Raw genomic sequence first — 14,503 nt, forward strand, 5'->3', positions numbered from 1 at the left:
CACACACACACACACACACACACACACACACACACGTGTGCCATGACCTGTGTTAATCATTAGCTCTTCCTGCTTCCTGACTTAATTATGGGAATGAGGTAGATCTTTTTTGTTTTCCGTTTCACCTGAGATGCTCAGGAATGCGTGGAATGTGATGACATCACCTGCTCCCGTGGTTGTGTTCCCGCTCTAGATTCCTGTAATTATTGGTGACGTCCATACTGGACAAACATGATCCGACGTCATGTGTTCACCTGTACCTGTGTTTGAGATTGAGATCATCTGAAAGCTATCAAATAATTCTTACGATAGAACACTAATCGAAAAAAAGTTGTTCAAATCAAGTTCTTAGCAATGCATATTACCAATCAAAAATTACATTTTGATATATTTACAGTAGGACATGTACAAACTATCTTCATGGAACATGATCTTAATATCCTGATGATATAGTGTATAGTTGCTGATGACTGCCTCTGTGCCGCAGGGACTTGATGACGCAAACATACCATAGTAAAAAACACATAGTGCTGGGGAATTCTGGGAAGATGCGTTTCCTGCACAGATCAGCATTTCATATCTGGCAGGCGTCTCCATCTGATAGATTACCCACAATGCAGTAGAGCTGTCGAGTTTGACAAATTCGGCTCATTCAACCCACATAATTTAACAGCAGAATTCTGTTGTAAAACTTCATTACCCATGATTCTGATTTCACTTGGATTCAAAACGTAATTAAAGAAAACTTCACATTTAATGTTTAATTGTTTTGTTATTTAAAAAAATTATTATTTACAATTTTGAGCTTCTTACCCTGAGTAAAACAGTTGTACTTGACACACACACACACACACACACACACACACACACACACACAATATAAGTTGTTTACTCAATCGGACATAGCTGTGTTTCAGATATAACTGTAAATGAAGTGCGGTCCGGTCAGAGGAGAGTCTTTGTTCCCACAGGTTTTTTTTCTCTATTCTGTCACGGATGTGTTTTCTTGTCTTGCCGCTGTCTCCTCTGGTTTTCTTAGTTGAGACACAAGTTTCTAGTGATTTATCATCAGTTTGATTACAGAGAACGTCTCTGCACTTAATAAAAAAATAAGTGTTTGATTGTATCATCATACATTACACATCACATCACTCTATTCTCCTATTTGATCGGTATTGTTAAAAGAGATGTATAAATAATATATGTCTAAATAAAAATGATAAAATATGTAGTTATTTTAAAATCTTGCAATTTGATGAATTCTGGAGAGTTTCTTTTGAGTTTTTGTTAATGCATGAACGTCTGCTACCATTAAACCTCCATTAAAATGATTATTATTTCAGTATAGTGTGCTGCTAGATTTTATGTTTGGTTAAAGTACCCTCTTGTGATCAGCAGCTTCTTTTCTTACTGAAATAGTGCAGTTTAAATACAGATGTATGTGTGTTTCAGGATGTGAAGCTCTCTGCTGAAGTTGAACCGTTTATCCCTCAGAAGAAAGGTGCTGAAGCTTCATTATTACCCATGAGTCTGTGCGGTGAGGGTGGAGCTGAGCCCACACAAATCCCCTCCTACCTGATCACCTGCTACCCCTTCGTCCAGGAGAATCAGAACAACGGGTAGATACACACACACACACACACACACAACTATTGGCAATTCCAGATTTTCAGAAATGTTAATTCTGTATATTTTATAAATTTATTTCCTCATGGGGACCTAAAAAATTGCTTGCACACACACACACTTGGTTCACTATATTAAACCTATATATTAGATTTCTGTTGTTTTTCTAGCAGGTTAATGGCCCTAAATAATCTGAGACCTGTGCAAAGCACTAAGATTTATGTACAGACATGATTTAGTCTGTTCAGTTTCACAAGTATAGTCACACCTGCATACACACAGCATCAATAAATCATGCACAGTTTTCTCTTCATCTGTAGTGTGATAGAAGTCTATGACATGGCTTGTATACAGTTACATATCTGTGTGCTACTGCCTCTATTCCCAATGTATCCTGCTTCTTTCTCTTCCTGTTCTCTTTGAATTAGTGGAAGTGCACACTGTGTGTGTGTGTGTGTGTGTGTGTGTGTGTGTCACATCTGAATCACAGCATGAAAATGGAAAAAAACACACATTTTTCCCTCTGTGCCACTGGTCAGACCAACACATAGTCCCGCCTAGGGCTTGACAATATGGCCAAAAACCTGGATATGTAACTACAGCAGGATTGAAATATCTTCTTTATTAATGCAGTCCAGCACACATGATGATGTCGGCATGATGTAAGCGTTAAACAAAGCACTTTGTTGATATGATATTTTCTGCTTTATGACCCGTGTTTGTGTGGTTCAGCCGGCAGCTGCCCATGTATAACGGAGATCAGCGCTGGCAGCAGCTCAGCCCGGGCCCCGGGGGGCCGTACCTGGCCTACCCGATCCTGTCGTCTCCGCAGGCCCCCGTGGCCAGCGACTACCCCGCATACTACCACGCCATCATGCCCACGCCCTGCCCTCCCGTCATGGGCTTCTACCAGCCCTTCCCGGGGCCGTACACGGGGCCCCTGCAGGCCGGCGTGCTCAACCCCGTCTCCGACTGCAGCCAGGCGCAGAGAGCGAGAGGCGTCTCACGAAACCCCGTCCTGCACAAGGTACGAGAACTTCATGAAAATACATTTATTCTGGAAGAAGTGAGCTTTCGTGGCAGCGCTTAGCAATGTGCACTTTTTTATTATTAGGTTTTTTTCACATTTTTAGCACCTTTTCAAATAGTCTCAAGGAGAAACTTTTAAACTTAGCATATAGGACAACATGCATTAAAGAGGCCTTGAAATAATGCACCCTGAACTAATGAAAGCCAAATTTAAAACATGTTTTACAGTACTAGTCTTCTTAATAGACCCTTGAACCATTTTGTGTCATGGTTCCTGTGGATGTGTTAAATTCATATTAGAGGTAATACAGTAAGAAAAGGCACATTTTGAGCAAGCAGATCTGTTAATTCATGTGCACCCATGCTCTCATTTCATTCATAGTGTTGCGCAAAGGAAATAGGTTATATAAACCTAGCAATTATAATGCGTAAGCATGCAAAATCCCAAGCGCATATGAATAGTGTGCCTGTATTATTTTAGGGACTCTGTAGGTTATCAATTTGGGAAAATAAATAAAAAGTAAATAAAAAAATCCCTGTTCGCACACGAGCCTGTTACTTAAAACATGCTTTATAAAGTGTTTATGCTGGATAGTATTTATTTAACCTAACTTGTTAAAATCGTAGTAATAGAATACTGTTATAATGATAATAAAAATAAGAAATAATACTAACGGTGGGAATTTTATCATGATTTATCATTACGTCTCTAGTGCAAATGATACATTCCATTATCTGTCCTGAAGTATATGACACTGTTCTAGTACCTTTTGGATATTTTATTATGAAAAATGTACATATTGTGCCCACACACTAAAGATGTGAGTGTACTGCTCTCTGGAGTAAAGTAACGCTCGTGTGTGTAGCAGCAGCAGCAGCCAGCGGCTCAGCCAATGAGAGCGAAGCGTCCCGTGATGCGGAGCGTGGCGGTACAGAAGGAGGTGTGTGCTGCCGGGCCTGATGGGAGATCCAAGACCGTGCTGCTGGTGGATGCAGCTCAGCAGACAGGTACTGAGCTGACCTTTACATGGATTCTGCAAGACCTAAGAAGGTCTATGAAGTCTTAATTCACTCTTCCACAAATTAAAACCAAAAAAGCTTAAATTGAAAGTCATGAAATTAATGTTGCATGAACTGCAAACAATTCATCTCTTCCACAGTATTTTTATTTGGTTTTCAATTCAAATATCTAAACGTCCATGTACAGTTAGAGGAAAAAACATTTTCCCCTTCAATTTATTCCTTAATTGGTATTACATTCATGTACACAGCAGAACTCCTGCTTTACTCCTGAGCTCTGCTTCTTGTGTGTTTTCAGATTTCCCTGGCGAGACGTCTGGAAGCGTCAGATGTGCGTCGGATCAGGCCAGTCCTCAGTGGAAGAATAAAGCCCGACGCAGACGCACCTCTCAGCAGGAGTCATCCAGCGAGCAGGGAGCCAGCGAGGCCGACATCGACAGCGACAGCGGCTACTGCAGCCCTAAACACAACCAGGGAGTCGCCAGCACCTCCAGCAACCAGCACTCAGCCGGAGCAGTACGTCCAACTCCTCTGAGACACATCAGTACATTACTGTGGTAGCTGTTCTCTCATCTGTGTGTGTGTGTGTGTGTGTGTGTGTGTGTGTTTGCAGGCTGTAGACGCTGGCGTCATGACAGGTAAGATCCTTCACTTTCACCTAAACTCTTGTGATTGAGTTCCCGTTATAGTTGCCATCATTGCTTTCGGTGTTATAATTGTCATAATTGTTAGAATTGGCATTATAGTTATTGTTATCACTATAGTTGACTTCATAATTGATAGTTATCAATCATTAATGCTATAGTTATCATTAGTTAATCATTAATACTTATTGTTGGTGTTATCATAGTTGTCATATCATTATAGTTATTGCTGTAATTAATGTTATCATTATCATTATATTTATTGTCATAGATATAGCTATCATCATATTTATTATAGCTGCTGTTATAGTTATATCTCTCATCATATTTTACTTTGTAGTAGCTGTAGTATCAAGGTAATAGTTATCTTTTCAGTTATATTATATTCTTATAGTTATTGTTGTTTTTATGGTTAATGTTGTAGTTATTGTTATGGTTCCTAAACAGGCCTTTAATGGGTGTGTGTGTGTGTGTGTGTTTGAAGCTGTTAGTTGGGGGAATGTAGCCTCACAGACCGTCCAGAAGCCGTGGGCAGACAGCAGGAACACAGCATATCACAGAGGAAGAACACCTGAGCAGAGGAGCTACACACAGGTAACACTCCAGCGTCTTACACGACACACAGGAAACACTCGAGCGTCTCAGACAGGTAACACTTGAGCGCCTCACATGACACACAGGTAACACTTTAGTGTCACACACAACACAGGTAACACTCAAGTAACGACACTGCTTTGACACTCACTCTGCATCATCTGACCCACAGGACTTCCAGATGAACTTTGGAGGTCATGCAGGAGGACTGAGATCGACTCAGACTTCAGAGACGCCCAACACACACCTCACACCTGAGCCACTGTACTTTCAGGTATACTCACACACACACACACACACACACACACAAAAGGCAGGACAGTACTTTCTGTATTTATCGGGCTGATTGTTGTTTAGGATGAGGATGAGTTTCCTGATCTGGCCACCGGTGGTGCTGCTCAGCGGAATAAACCAGAACCAGTTCAGCCCAAGCTGCCCAAGAACCTGGTGAGAGTTTGACAGGAGCAAAGAGAGCTAAAATATGAGCAAAAAAACCCCACTCTAATTTAGCAATGCCCATTGTTATTGGAACGTTATCAGAACCTGTCGATAAAAGAAAAAATATATAAATGTGTGCATCTTACGATTTTTAAAAAAAGATGCAGATATTCCTTTGCTGTTAAAGACAAATGAATCACATTCTTTTTGCCTGAATGATGTCTGAGCAGCTCTCTGAAACTAAAAGACTAATTTAGTTACTTTATTTTCAAGGCTTGCAATGTACTCTTGTTTAAAAAAAGAACTTTAATAATGATTATTAAATCAAACAAATAGGCTTTTGCTTAAAACTGACAGAAATGTAAAATGTTTTGTTCATAATTTTCTGCACTGGAGAAACTTGGTCTAGTTTCAAAACAGGGAAATATTGGCATTGTTATCAGCCAAAATGAAAAATATGCATCCCTACTTATGCCTCTGTGTGTGTGTGTGTGTGTGTGTGTGTGTGTGTGTGTGTGTGTGTGTGTGTGTGTGTGTGTGTGTGTGTGTGTGTGTGTGTGTGTGCGTGTGCGTGTGTGTGCGTGTGCGTGTGTGTGCGTGTGCGTGCATGTGCGTGCGTGTGTGTGCGTGTGCGTGCGTGTGTGTGTGTGTGCGCAGCTGGATAACCTTCCGGAGAATTCTCCTATAAGCATCGTACAAACACCCATCCCCATCACCAGCTCCGTGCCCAAGAGAGCCAAGAGTCAGAGGAAGAAAGCACTCGCCGCCGCTCTCGCCACAGCACAGGAGTACAATGAGATCAGCATGGAGCAGAAGAAACTACAGGTACACACACACACACACACACACACACACGTTTGTTTTTGTGAATTATGAGGACTCTTCATAGGTGTAATGTTTTATTCTGTACAGACTGTATGTGTTATTGTCCTACCCCTTACAGGAAACTACTCACATCTTTAAATTTTCAAAAAAACTTACTCTGTATGATTTATAAGCGTTTTGAAAAGTGGAGGCAGTGAACACTCACCCACCAGTCACACACACACACACACACACACTCTCACTCACACACACACTCGGTCCTGATCATCATATCTGTGTGTGTGTGTGTGTGTGTAGGAGGCTCTGTCTAAAGCAGCAGGTAAGAAGAGCAGGACACCGGTGCAGCTGGATCTGGGAGACATGCTAGCAGCGCTAGAAAAACAACAACAGGCCATGAGAGCGCGTCAGCTCAACAACACCAAACCACTGTCATACACCGGTACATTACTTCAGATAGTTTCCTAGCAAGAATTCACCTTTTTATTTAATCTGATTTAATGTACTAAAATAACTCAGACTAATACAAAAACTATATAGGCTTAGTTTAAGGATAACATCTAATAAAAATAAAATACAAAAAATGTACAAAAAACAAACATTAAAGAAATTAAATGAGGATGTGATCAAACTGTGTTCACTCTCAGATCGGCAGAATCAGGTTGAGTTTGTTTCTTCATCGGGTTCGTAGAAATGTGTTTCTGTGTCAGCAATGGATGCTCTGCAGTGAATGGGTGCCGTCTGATAAAAACAACACAATAATCCACAGCGCTCCAGTCCATCAGTGAACATCTGGAGAAGATCAAACTAAACTAGCATTAAGACGTTTTTAACTCAAATATGAGTCTATAATAACTCTTCCTCCAGTGAAAGTGTTCTGGTCCGAATCAGGAGAGAAATCTGCAGCGTTTACAAACCAGCTCTAAACTAATATGTGTCTGGTTTGTGACGGGAGATGACAGAAGATGGGCTTTTCACCGGAGGAAGAGATATTATTGGTTTACAGATACATATTTAAGTTAAAATCATCTTAATGCTGGATTAGTTTGATCTTCTGTCTTCTCCAGATGTTCACTGATGGACTGGAGCTCTGTGGATTATTGAGATGTTTTTATCAGACTCTCATTCTGACGGCACCCATTCACATCCATTACTGAGACACATTGTACAAACCTGATGAAGAAACTCATCCTGATCGGGGTTGAACTGAGGATAAGGATATTTCTAGCGTTTTTGTGTGAACTGTTTATGTAAAATATAAAATAAGGATGTAACACCTGTGCTGTTGTCAGTCGGGACCGTGGGCGCTCTGCACAGTAAAGACGGCGGCGGCAGTCGAGTGACGGGACTCAAAAACACTTACACCCCTCACAACATCCTGGACTCCAGCGCACCGCGCATCAAGAGAGGGAAAGAGAGAGAGATTCCTAAAGTCAAGAAGACCACCGCCATGAAGAAGGTGCTCCAGAACACACATACTGCACACGCGTGACAGGATATGACATCACACAACGTTAACCTTTCTCTGTGTGTAGATCATTCTGCAGGAGCGTGAGGTGAAGAAGGGCAAGAGTTCTTCTGATCACAGCGTATCTGGAGCCGACGAGCAGAGAGACACCCTGAGCTTCACTGACCCACTCACACAGGAGCAGGAGGGTACAAACACACACACACACAATATTCAAGATTTAGATTTTTTTGCTCCCTCAGATTCCAGATTTTCTAATAGTTGTGTCTCAGACAGATGTTGTCCGATCAGAACAGACCAGACATCAGTGGAGAGATGATTTATTCAGTTTATATTAAACTCAATTTGATCATTATGATGTTTTGAGCTTCAGGGCCACATATGATTACAAACACAATGGTGTATTTGATGTGTAGTGTGGGCAGCAGTCCTCATCAGCCTCCTCTTTGTGTGTGTGTGTGTGTGTGTGTTGCAGAGAACGGTCTGAGCGTGCCCAGTGATGCGTCTCTGTCTCCAGCGAGTCAGAACTCTCCGTACAGCATCACGCCCGTCTCTCAGGGCTCGCCCGCCAGCTCCGGCATCGGGAGCCCCATGGCCGCGTCCGCCATCACCAAGATCCACAGCCGCCGGTTCAGAGAGTGAGCACACACACACACACACACACGCGTGCAGGGGTCAGGGGTCACTGAGGTCACAGCAGTGCAGATTCTTGCCTGATACGGCGGCCCACGGCCTCTTCCTCTCAGATCTCAGATCAGCCTTTGTGTGCTGCTTCAGAGAGTGGGTTAGAAACAGCAGAGCCGCTGTGCTGCTGAGTGTGTGTGTGTGTGTGTGTGTGTGTGTGTGTGTGTGAAGGGCTCAACAATAGGGATTATTTTCTCCTAGCCTCCCCACAAAAATGACTTCTCTTGGGACACACGCGTGCACACACACACACACACACACACACACACACACACACACACACACACAAACTAATATATCCAGTGTTCAGTTCATCACTTAGTGTAAGCAGTGCATCTTTATAAATGTATAACTGTAAATAGTAGAGCTTAGACACTTAGAAAGCATTTAAAAATGTTTGTATTTTAGTTACACATTAAACTGTATCTGTCATTTATTTAAACAAAGTTTTGCATGTTTTTACACATATGGGTTTGTTTTGTATGCAGATATAGTATGTCATTATTTGACTTTATATACTAGATTTTTGTGCCACTTAATTAAAAAATACAAAAATATTTTTTTTTACTTTTTTCAGAAATGCAAAATAATTACAGTTATCTTTTTTTTATTCTTCATTTGTTGGCAGAAACAGGGTTCTTTTTATATAAAATAAATCTAAGGATGAAGAAGTTTATTTGAATGTTTTTGTTGTAGCTAACGTCTAGACTCAGTGGGTCATATCTGAAATAACTATAACACATGAACACAATCAGTCGGTTATATGCATTTAAAGCTCTGTGTGTGTGTGTGTGTGTGTGTGTGTGTGTGTGTCAGGTACTGTAATCAGGTGTTGAGCAAGGAGATCGACGAGAGCGTGACGCTGCTCCTGCAGGAACTGGTTCGGTTTCAGGAGCGGGTTTATCAGAAGGAACCCAGCAAAGCCAAAGCCAAGCGGCGGCTGGTCATGGGGCTGCGAGAGGTCACCAAACACATGAAACTGCACAAGATCAAGTGTGTCATCATCTCGCCCAACTGTGAGAAGATCCAGGCCAAAGGTCAGACCGAGAGTCAAAGACTGAATCAGCTGTGTGTGTGTACAAGCAGGTGCCAGCTTTCTGGCTTTATTTAGTCTGCATGTAGAGTGTTTCATGTTTTGTGGTGTGTGTGTGTGTGCGTGTGTGCGTGCAGGAGGTCTGGATGAGGCTCTTTATAACGTCATCGCCATGGCAAGAGAGCAGGAGATCCCGTTTGTGTTTGCTCTGGGTCGAAAAGCTTTGGGACGCTGCGTGAATAAACTGGTGCCGGTCAGCGTCGTAGGAATATTTAACTACTCTGGAGCTGAGGTACACACTCTCACACACACACACACACACACTCTCACACCCACACACACACTCTCACACCCACACACACACTCTCACACACACTCACTCTCTCACACTCTCACACACACACACTCACACTCTCACACACTCACACTCACACTCTCACACTCTCACTCACTCTCTCACACACACACACTCACACACTCTCACACACACACACTCTCACACACACACACTCACACACACACACTCTCACACACTCACACTCTCACACACTCACACTCTCACACACACACACACACTCTCACACTCTCACACACACTCTCACACACACACTCATACTTGCATTTGGGGACCCTCCATAGATGTAATGTTTTTATCCTGTACAGACTGTATGTGTTATTGTCCTAAACTTACCCCTTATAGGAAACTGCATTTCTATTTTCACCCAAAAAAACTTTATAAGCCTATTTGTAAAGGGGGGACATGTCCTGAAAGTCACCTTCTCCTTGTACTACCTGTGTCATACACATTCATTCATGCATGCTTTCTCACTTCCTAGGGAATGCATGAAATCATGAAGCCTGAAATGTAATGTAAGTGTTCCAGGTGTATGACTGTGTGTATGTGTGTGTGTTCAGTCTCTGTTCAATAAGCTGGTGTCTCTGACGGAGGAGGCGCGGAGGGCGTATGAGGACATGGTGAGCGCTCTGGAGCAGGAGCAGGCCGAGGAGGCGCTGAAGAACGTGAAGAAGGTCACTCATCACATGGGTCACTCCAGAAACCCTTCGGCCGCCAGCGCCATCTCCTTCTGCAGCGTCATCTCCGAGCCCATCTCAGAGGTCAACGAGAAGGAATACGGTGAGACCGAAAGATGACAAACCAAGATCGTTTCCGCTAATTAGTGTCGAATTCACAAAGGTTATGTTTCTATAGCACTTCATACGATACAGATGACTGCATTCAATACAGGAAAATAATATTAATGATACAAGCTTCAAAGATGAGACACACACACAGGGGTCACATGAACACTGTTGACTGGTATCACTGTATTAGATCTGTGTGTTATGTCTTAAAGTGACAGCAGCCTAATAAACCTTTTGATTCAATAACTTTTAGTACCTTTAATGAAAATAAATGCATATTTAATTCATACAGTGAAGAGTATAATTTTTTTTATTTGTGATATTTGATAAATGGACCTACCATGGCTGTGAAATGCAAAATGATATATCTTTTGTATATTAAATGGATTGTATTATTTGCATATATGTTGTTATTTAAATAACAATCAGCCCATATTTGGCAATTTTTTAAAGTCTTCAGAAACAACAAGCAGCTGTTCTTTCTTTTATTAGTTCACCGTCTCTGATGAACACTTCTGAGAAATTAGAAAAAATTATTAGAAAAAAAAATAGCATTTGCAAACACAGTTTAGAGTTAGCATTCAGCGGAGTAGGGTTGCAACAATTTCCAGAAACGTTTTTCAGAAGCTTTTGAGAAGATATCAGCCTAAATATCCGTTTATATAATTTAAAGAAGTCTTTGATAATCTCACGAGCGTTCGGTTTCTGTTTTGAGTTCTCCTGAAGTGTAGTCAGTTTCCAAACTAAACACTTATTTGAAAAACTATTTAGTTTTTTGTAAAACTTTTGTCTGTTCAAAACAGCTGCATATATTATGCACACTCTCGTCTTACTTCCACCTTAGACGGTGTGGTTCATTTTTATTCACTGTGTCAAATGAAACATGAGAAAACTCCCACAATGCAGCGTTCCCCAGCGTCTCCCTGACTCTGGATCTTCTCCCTGCAGAGACCAACTGGAGGACGATGGTGGAGAGCGCAGACGCCCCGGAGCCGCCGGAGCCCGAAGCGGTCAGCCGAGCGAGCAGCAAGGAGCAGGCCGAGGTCAGCTGTCCGCCTCCGCAGCCGCCGGCCGCCCGCGCTCCCGAGAGAGAGGAGTCGTCCCGCTCCGATGACCGGCTGGAGTGGGCTTCTCAGCAGAGCACCGAGACCGGCTCGCTGGACGGCAGCTGCAGAGACCGCCTCAACTCCTCCATCACCAGCACCACCAGCACCCTGGTGCCCGGCATGCTGGAGGAGGAGGAGGAGGAGGAGGAAGAGGAGGAGGACTACCCGCCCGAGCCCATCTCCGTGCAGGTGCCGCCCCTCAGCTCCAGGATCGAGTCCTGGGTCAACAAGACCCTGGAGAACCTGCAGCTGCGCCGACAGAGCAGCACCGAGGAGGACGAGGAGGACGAGGAAGAGCGGCTGAGCGACGAGGAGGAGCTCGACGCCTCCGATCTGACCGAGCCGGCGGCCGAACGCAAGGACGCGGCGTGAGAGGTCACCTTCACACACACACACACACACACTGACTCAGGAACACACACACACACTCGCTCGTATCCGCTCGCTCTCCACACGCCTGACCTCGCCAGCACAGGTTTCAAATGATCTGAAATCGGGACAAAGAAAGGCATTTTTGCTGAAGCTGATTGCCTTAAACTTGTACGTTCTCTCAACGTGAGACTTTTTTACAGCACTGTAAGAAGAACCGAGGAAACCTAAGGGTTTAAGGCAAGCTGCTGTTTTCAAAAAACTGAGAAAACTGAAAAAAGAAAGTCGGGAACTCAAAAATCTGCTGAAGCTGCTCGCCTTGATCTTTTACGTTTTCTTTCTCAGATGTTTTTTGTTTTACAGTGCAGACTTTAAGAGATCGTTCACCATCAGATCATCGTTGCTAACGTTCTGCTCAACACACAGGAATATATGAGTCGGACGTTCTGAGCGTTCGACCAGACTCTGGTGTGCAGGTTCAGTTATTTCACCAAAAGAAGCTATCCGTCGGCATTAAAGTGAAATACAAGACATAGGAGCCTGAGAAAAAGCCTCATTCTGGAAGAAACGCTCTGAATCAGAAGAACCACCATGAAGAAATGAAGTCAGGCGTGTTCAAAGTGAGCCAAGGATGGAGCGTTTTCTTCAAGCGTGGGCTCGTTCATTCCTCCACACTCGTCTGATCTGTGTGTTTCTCTTCTGTCCGTGGCTCTTCTCCGGAAGCAGCGGCAGACGTCTTGAAGTGTGACTAACGAGGTGAAGAAACGAAGCTAGCCCGTGTAAATAACCCGTTTAAATGTCTCTAATCCTCCGTCGTCTTCGCTTCTGCTCTATTTATGGCTCTTGATCTGGGACGGATCTGTGGTGTGTGTCGCTCCCCGTCGGTGTTCGTCAGCGCTGGTAATCGTGCTCGTGATGCTGGTGTAAAGCGTGAGGATGTTCTGGAGCAGGATCTCGATGCAATAAGCGTCTGTAGCAGCTCACGGATCCGCTCTCTCTCTCTCTCTCTGTGTTTGGAGTGATCTTCATCGGCGTGTCTTTTGCACTATGTACATAAACGTGAACATGCTTTGGTAACTAATGTGAAACTAGTTTTCCGGCGGTTCTGATGGTGAAGTCTCAGCGTCTCTACATGCAGTAACTGTTCTCTGACTGATCGTTAATACAATAAACTGTTTTCAGTAAACTATCTGGTGTGTGTTTCTGAGTCTTTGCGAGTGAGAAAGCGCTGATGTTTGACGTCAGGATCAGGTCCAGAGCGTCTCTTTCACTGTATCGATAAGAGCTGAAGATCAGGGACGAAGCAGGTCAAAACACTTTTTATTTTAGTTTATTATGAATTAGTTCCCTTGAAAATGATTTTTTAAGATCCAGTGTTGTCATGCTCTTATTCTATATTTTACTGCAGTTTTTCCGTAATAAATGGTAATAAAAAGTCACATGAATTCTTTGATGTGAATCCTGAACAACATTCACTTTTTAAACCGGATTAAAGAACGTAAGTATTTTATAAAATGACTTAAACAGCAAATGACATTACAGCAGATTTTTCTAAATACAGTGTGTTTTTATTATTATCATTTTTATGCTATTTTAGTTAATATTTTGATTTGCTTTAATTGTCTTTTTTTTAATTTTAGTTTATTTTTAGTAACGTTTGATTTTCTTATTTTATTAATAAATGATACTTTTTTTAAATTTTAGTTTATTTTTGGTAAACGTTTGATTTTCTTATTAAATAATTCTATTTTTAATTTTAATTTAAGTAAAGGTTTATGTGCTCTTGCCATTTTAATCAATATGCAATATTTAAAAATATATAATTTTTTTTGGCAAATATTTGCTCTTGTCATTTTTAGTATTAAAACATATTTTGGTTTCATATATTTTTACTTCAGTTTCAATTTTCAGTTTCCACTTGACATATTTTGTTTAACATTTTGTACTGAAATGATTCTTTAGTTCTTCTTAAAATCAACTAAGTGTATTTTACGACATGAATATGAACTAAAATGCACTTTTAACGCACTGTATCTGTATTTGATTACCACGTGAAGCCATCTTTCATGCACTAGTACACTCAAGTGCACTAACTAGTACAAAGTAGTGCAAAATAGAGCACTTTAAGCACACTGAGGAAGTGCACTTTGCTTAACCTGGATCACTCTGTTGAGCCGGTTGCCGTCAGAAGGTGGCGCTCTCGTCTAAACCCAGACTGGAGTCTGAGGAGAACAAAGCTGGCACGGAGCTGAAGTCAGAAAAAACGGCAAACATGCAGAGAGACGCTTCAGATTTCACCGGCTCATGACAGGAGCCCTCCTGAAGTCAGAAGAAGTGCTTCCAGACGGAGAGAGGGTTTGGGTGGAGAGCTGACGTCTGCGTTCAGAACCAGACCGAGGGGCTTTCCAGAACTCCAGAAGAGACGGCGCTGGCTGTTGTGGCTGGTTGCCGGGGTTCTGCTGTGCGGTTGCTAGGGTGTCCTGAGTGTTAAAGTAAAGGCTCTCTCTCGGTGAATGTTTCACAGCAG

At 42.5% G+C, this 14,503-nt stretch overlaps 1 protein-coding gene across 4 annotated transcripts in view; it reads left to right on the top strand.

Moving 5' to 3' along the window:
- Nucleotides 1-13,165, top strand: part of secisbp2l (SECIS binding protein 2-like) — a 17,538-nt gene extending 4,373 nt beyond the window's left edge. For 2 of the 4 annotated variants that reach the window (XM_043264820.1, XM_043264824.1), the window contains 17 exons: nt 1,453-1,619; nt 2,359-2,653; nt 3,522-3,663; nt 3,974-4,191; nt 4,289-4,313; nt 4,804-4,913; nt 5,086-5,187; nt 5,271-5,360; nt 6,009-6,176; nt 6,474-6,615; nt 7,466-7,632; nt 7,709-7,829; nt 8,117-8,279; nt 9,142-9,362; nt 9,496-9,650; nt 10,274-10,493; nt 11,450-13,165. In XM_043264820.1, coding sequence (XP_043120755.1) covers nt 1,453-1,619; nt 2,359-2,653; nt 3,522-3,663; nt 3,974-4,191; nt 4,289-4,313; nt 4,804-4,913; nt 5,086-5,187; nt 5,271-5,360; nt 6,009-6,176; nt 6,474-6,615; nt 7,466-7,632; nt 7,709-7,829; nt 8,117-8,279; nt 9,142-9,362; nt 9,496-9,650; nt 10,274-10,493; nt 11,450-11,979 — 3,036 coding nt within the window. In that variant the 3' untranslated portion in view covers nt 11,980-13,165. The remainder of the gene's footprint in view (nt 1-1,452; nt 1,620-2,358; nt 2,654-3,521; nt 3,664-3,973; nt 4,192-4,288; nt 4,314-4,803; nt 4,914-5,085; nt 5,188-5,270; nt 5,361-6,008; nt 6,177-6,473; nt 6,616-7,465; nt 7,633-7,708; nt 7,830-8,116; nt 8,280-9,141; nt 9,363-9,495; nt 9,651-10,273; nt 10,494-11,449) is intronic. The other 2 variants (XM_043264821.1, XM_043264822.1) reach the window with 2 other exon arrangements.
- The last annotated feature ends 1,338 nt before the right edge of the window (nt 13,166-14,503 follow it).

Source organism: Puntigrus tetrazona, chromosome 18, assembly GCF_018831695.1.
Source record: "Puntigrus tetrazona isolate hp1 chromosome 18, ASM1883169v1, whole genome shotgun sequence".
Classification (NCBI taxonomy): domain Eukaryota; kingdom Metazoa; phylum Chordata; class Actinopteri; order Cypriniformes; family Cyprinidae; genus Puntigrus; species Puntigrus tetrazona.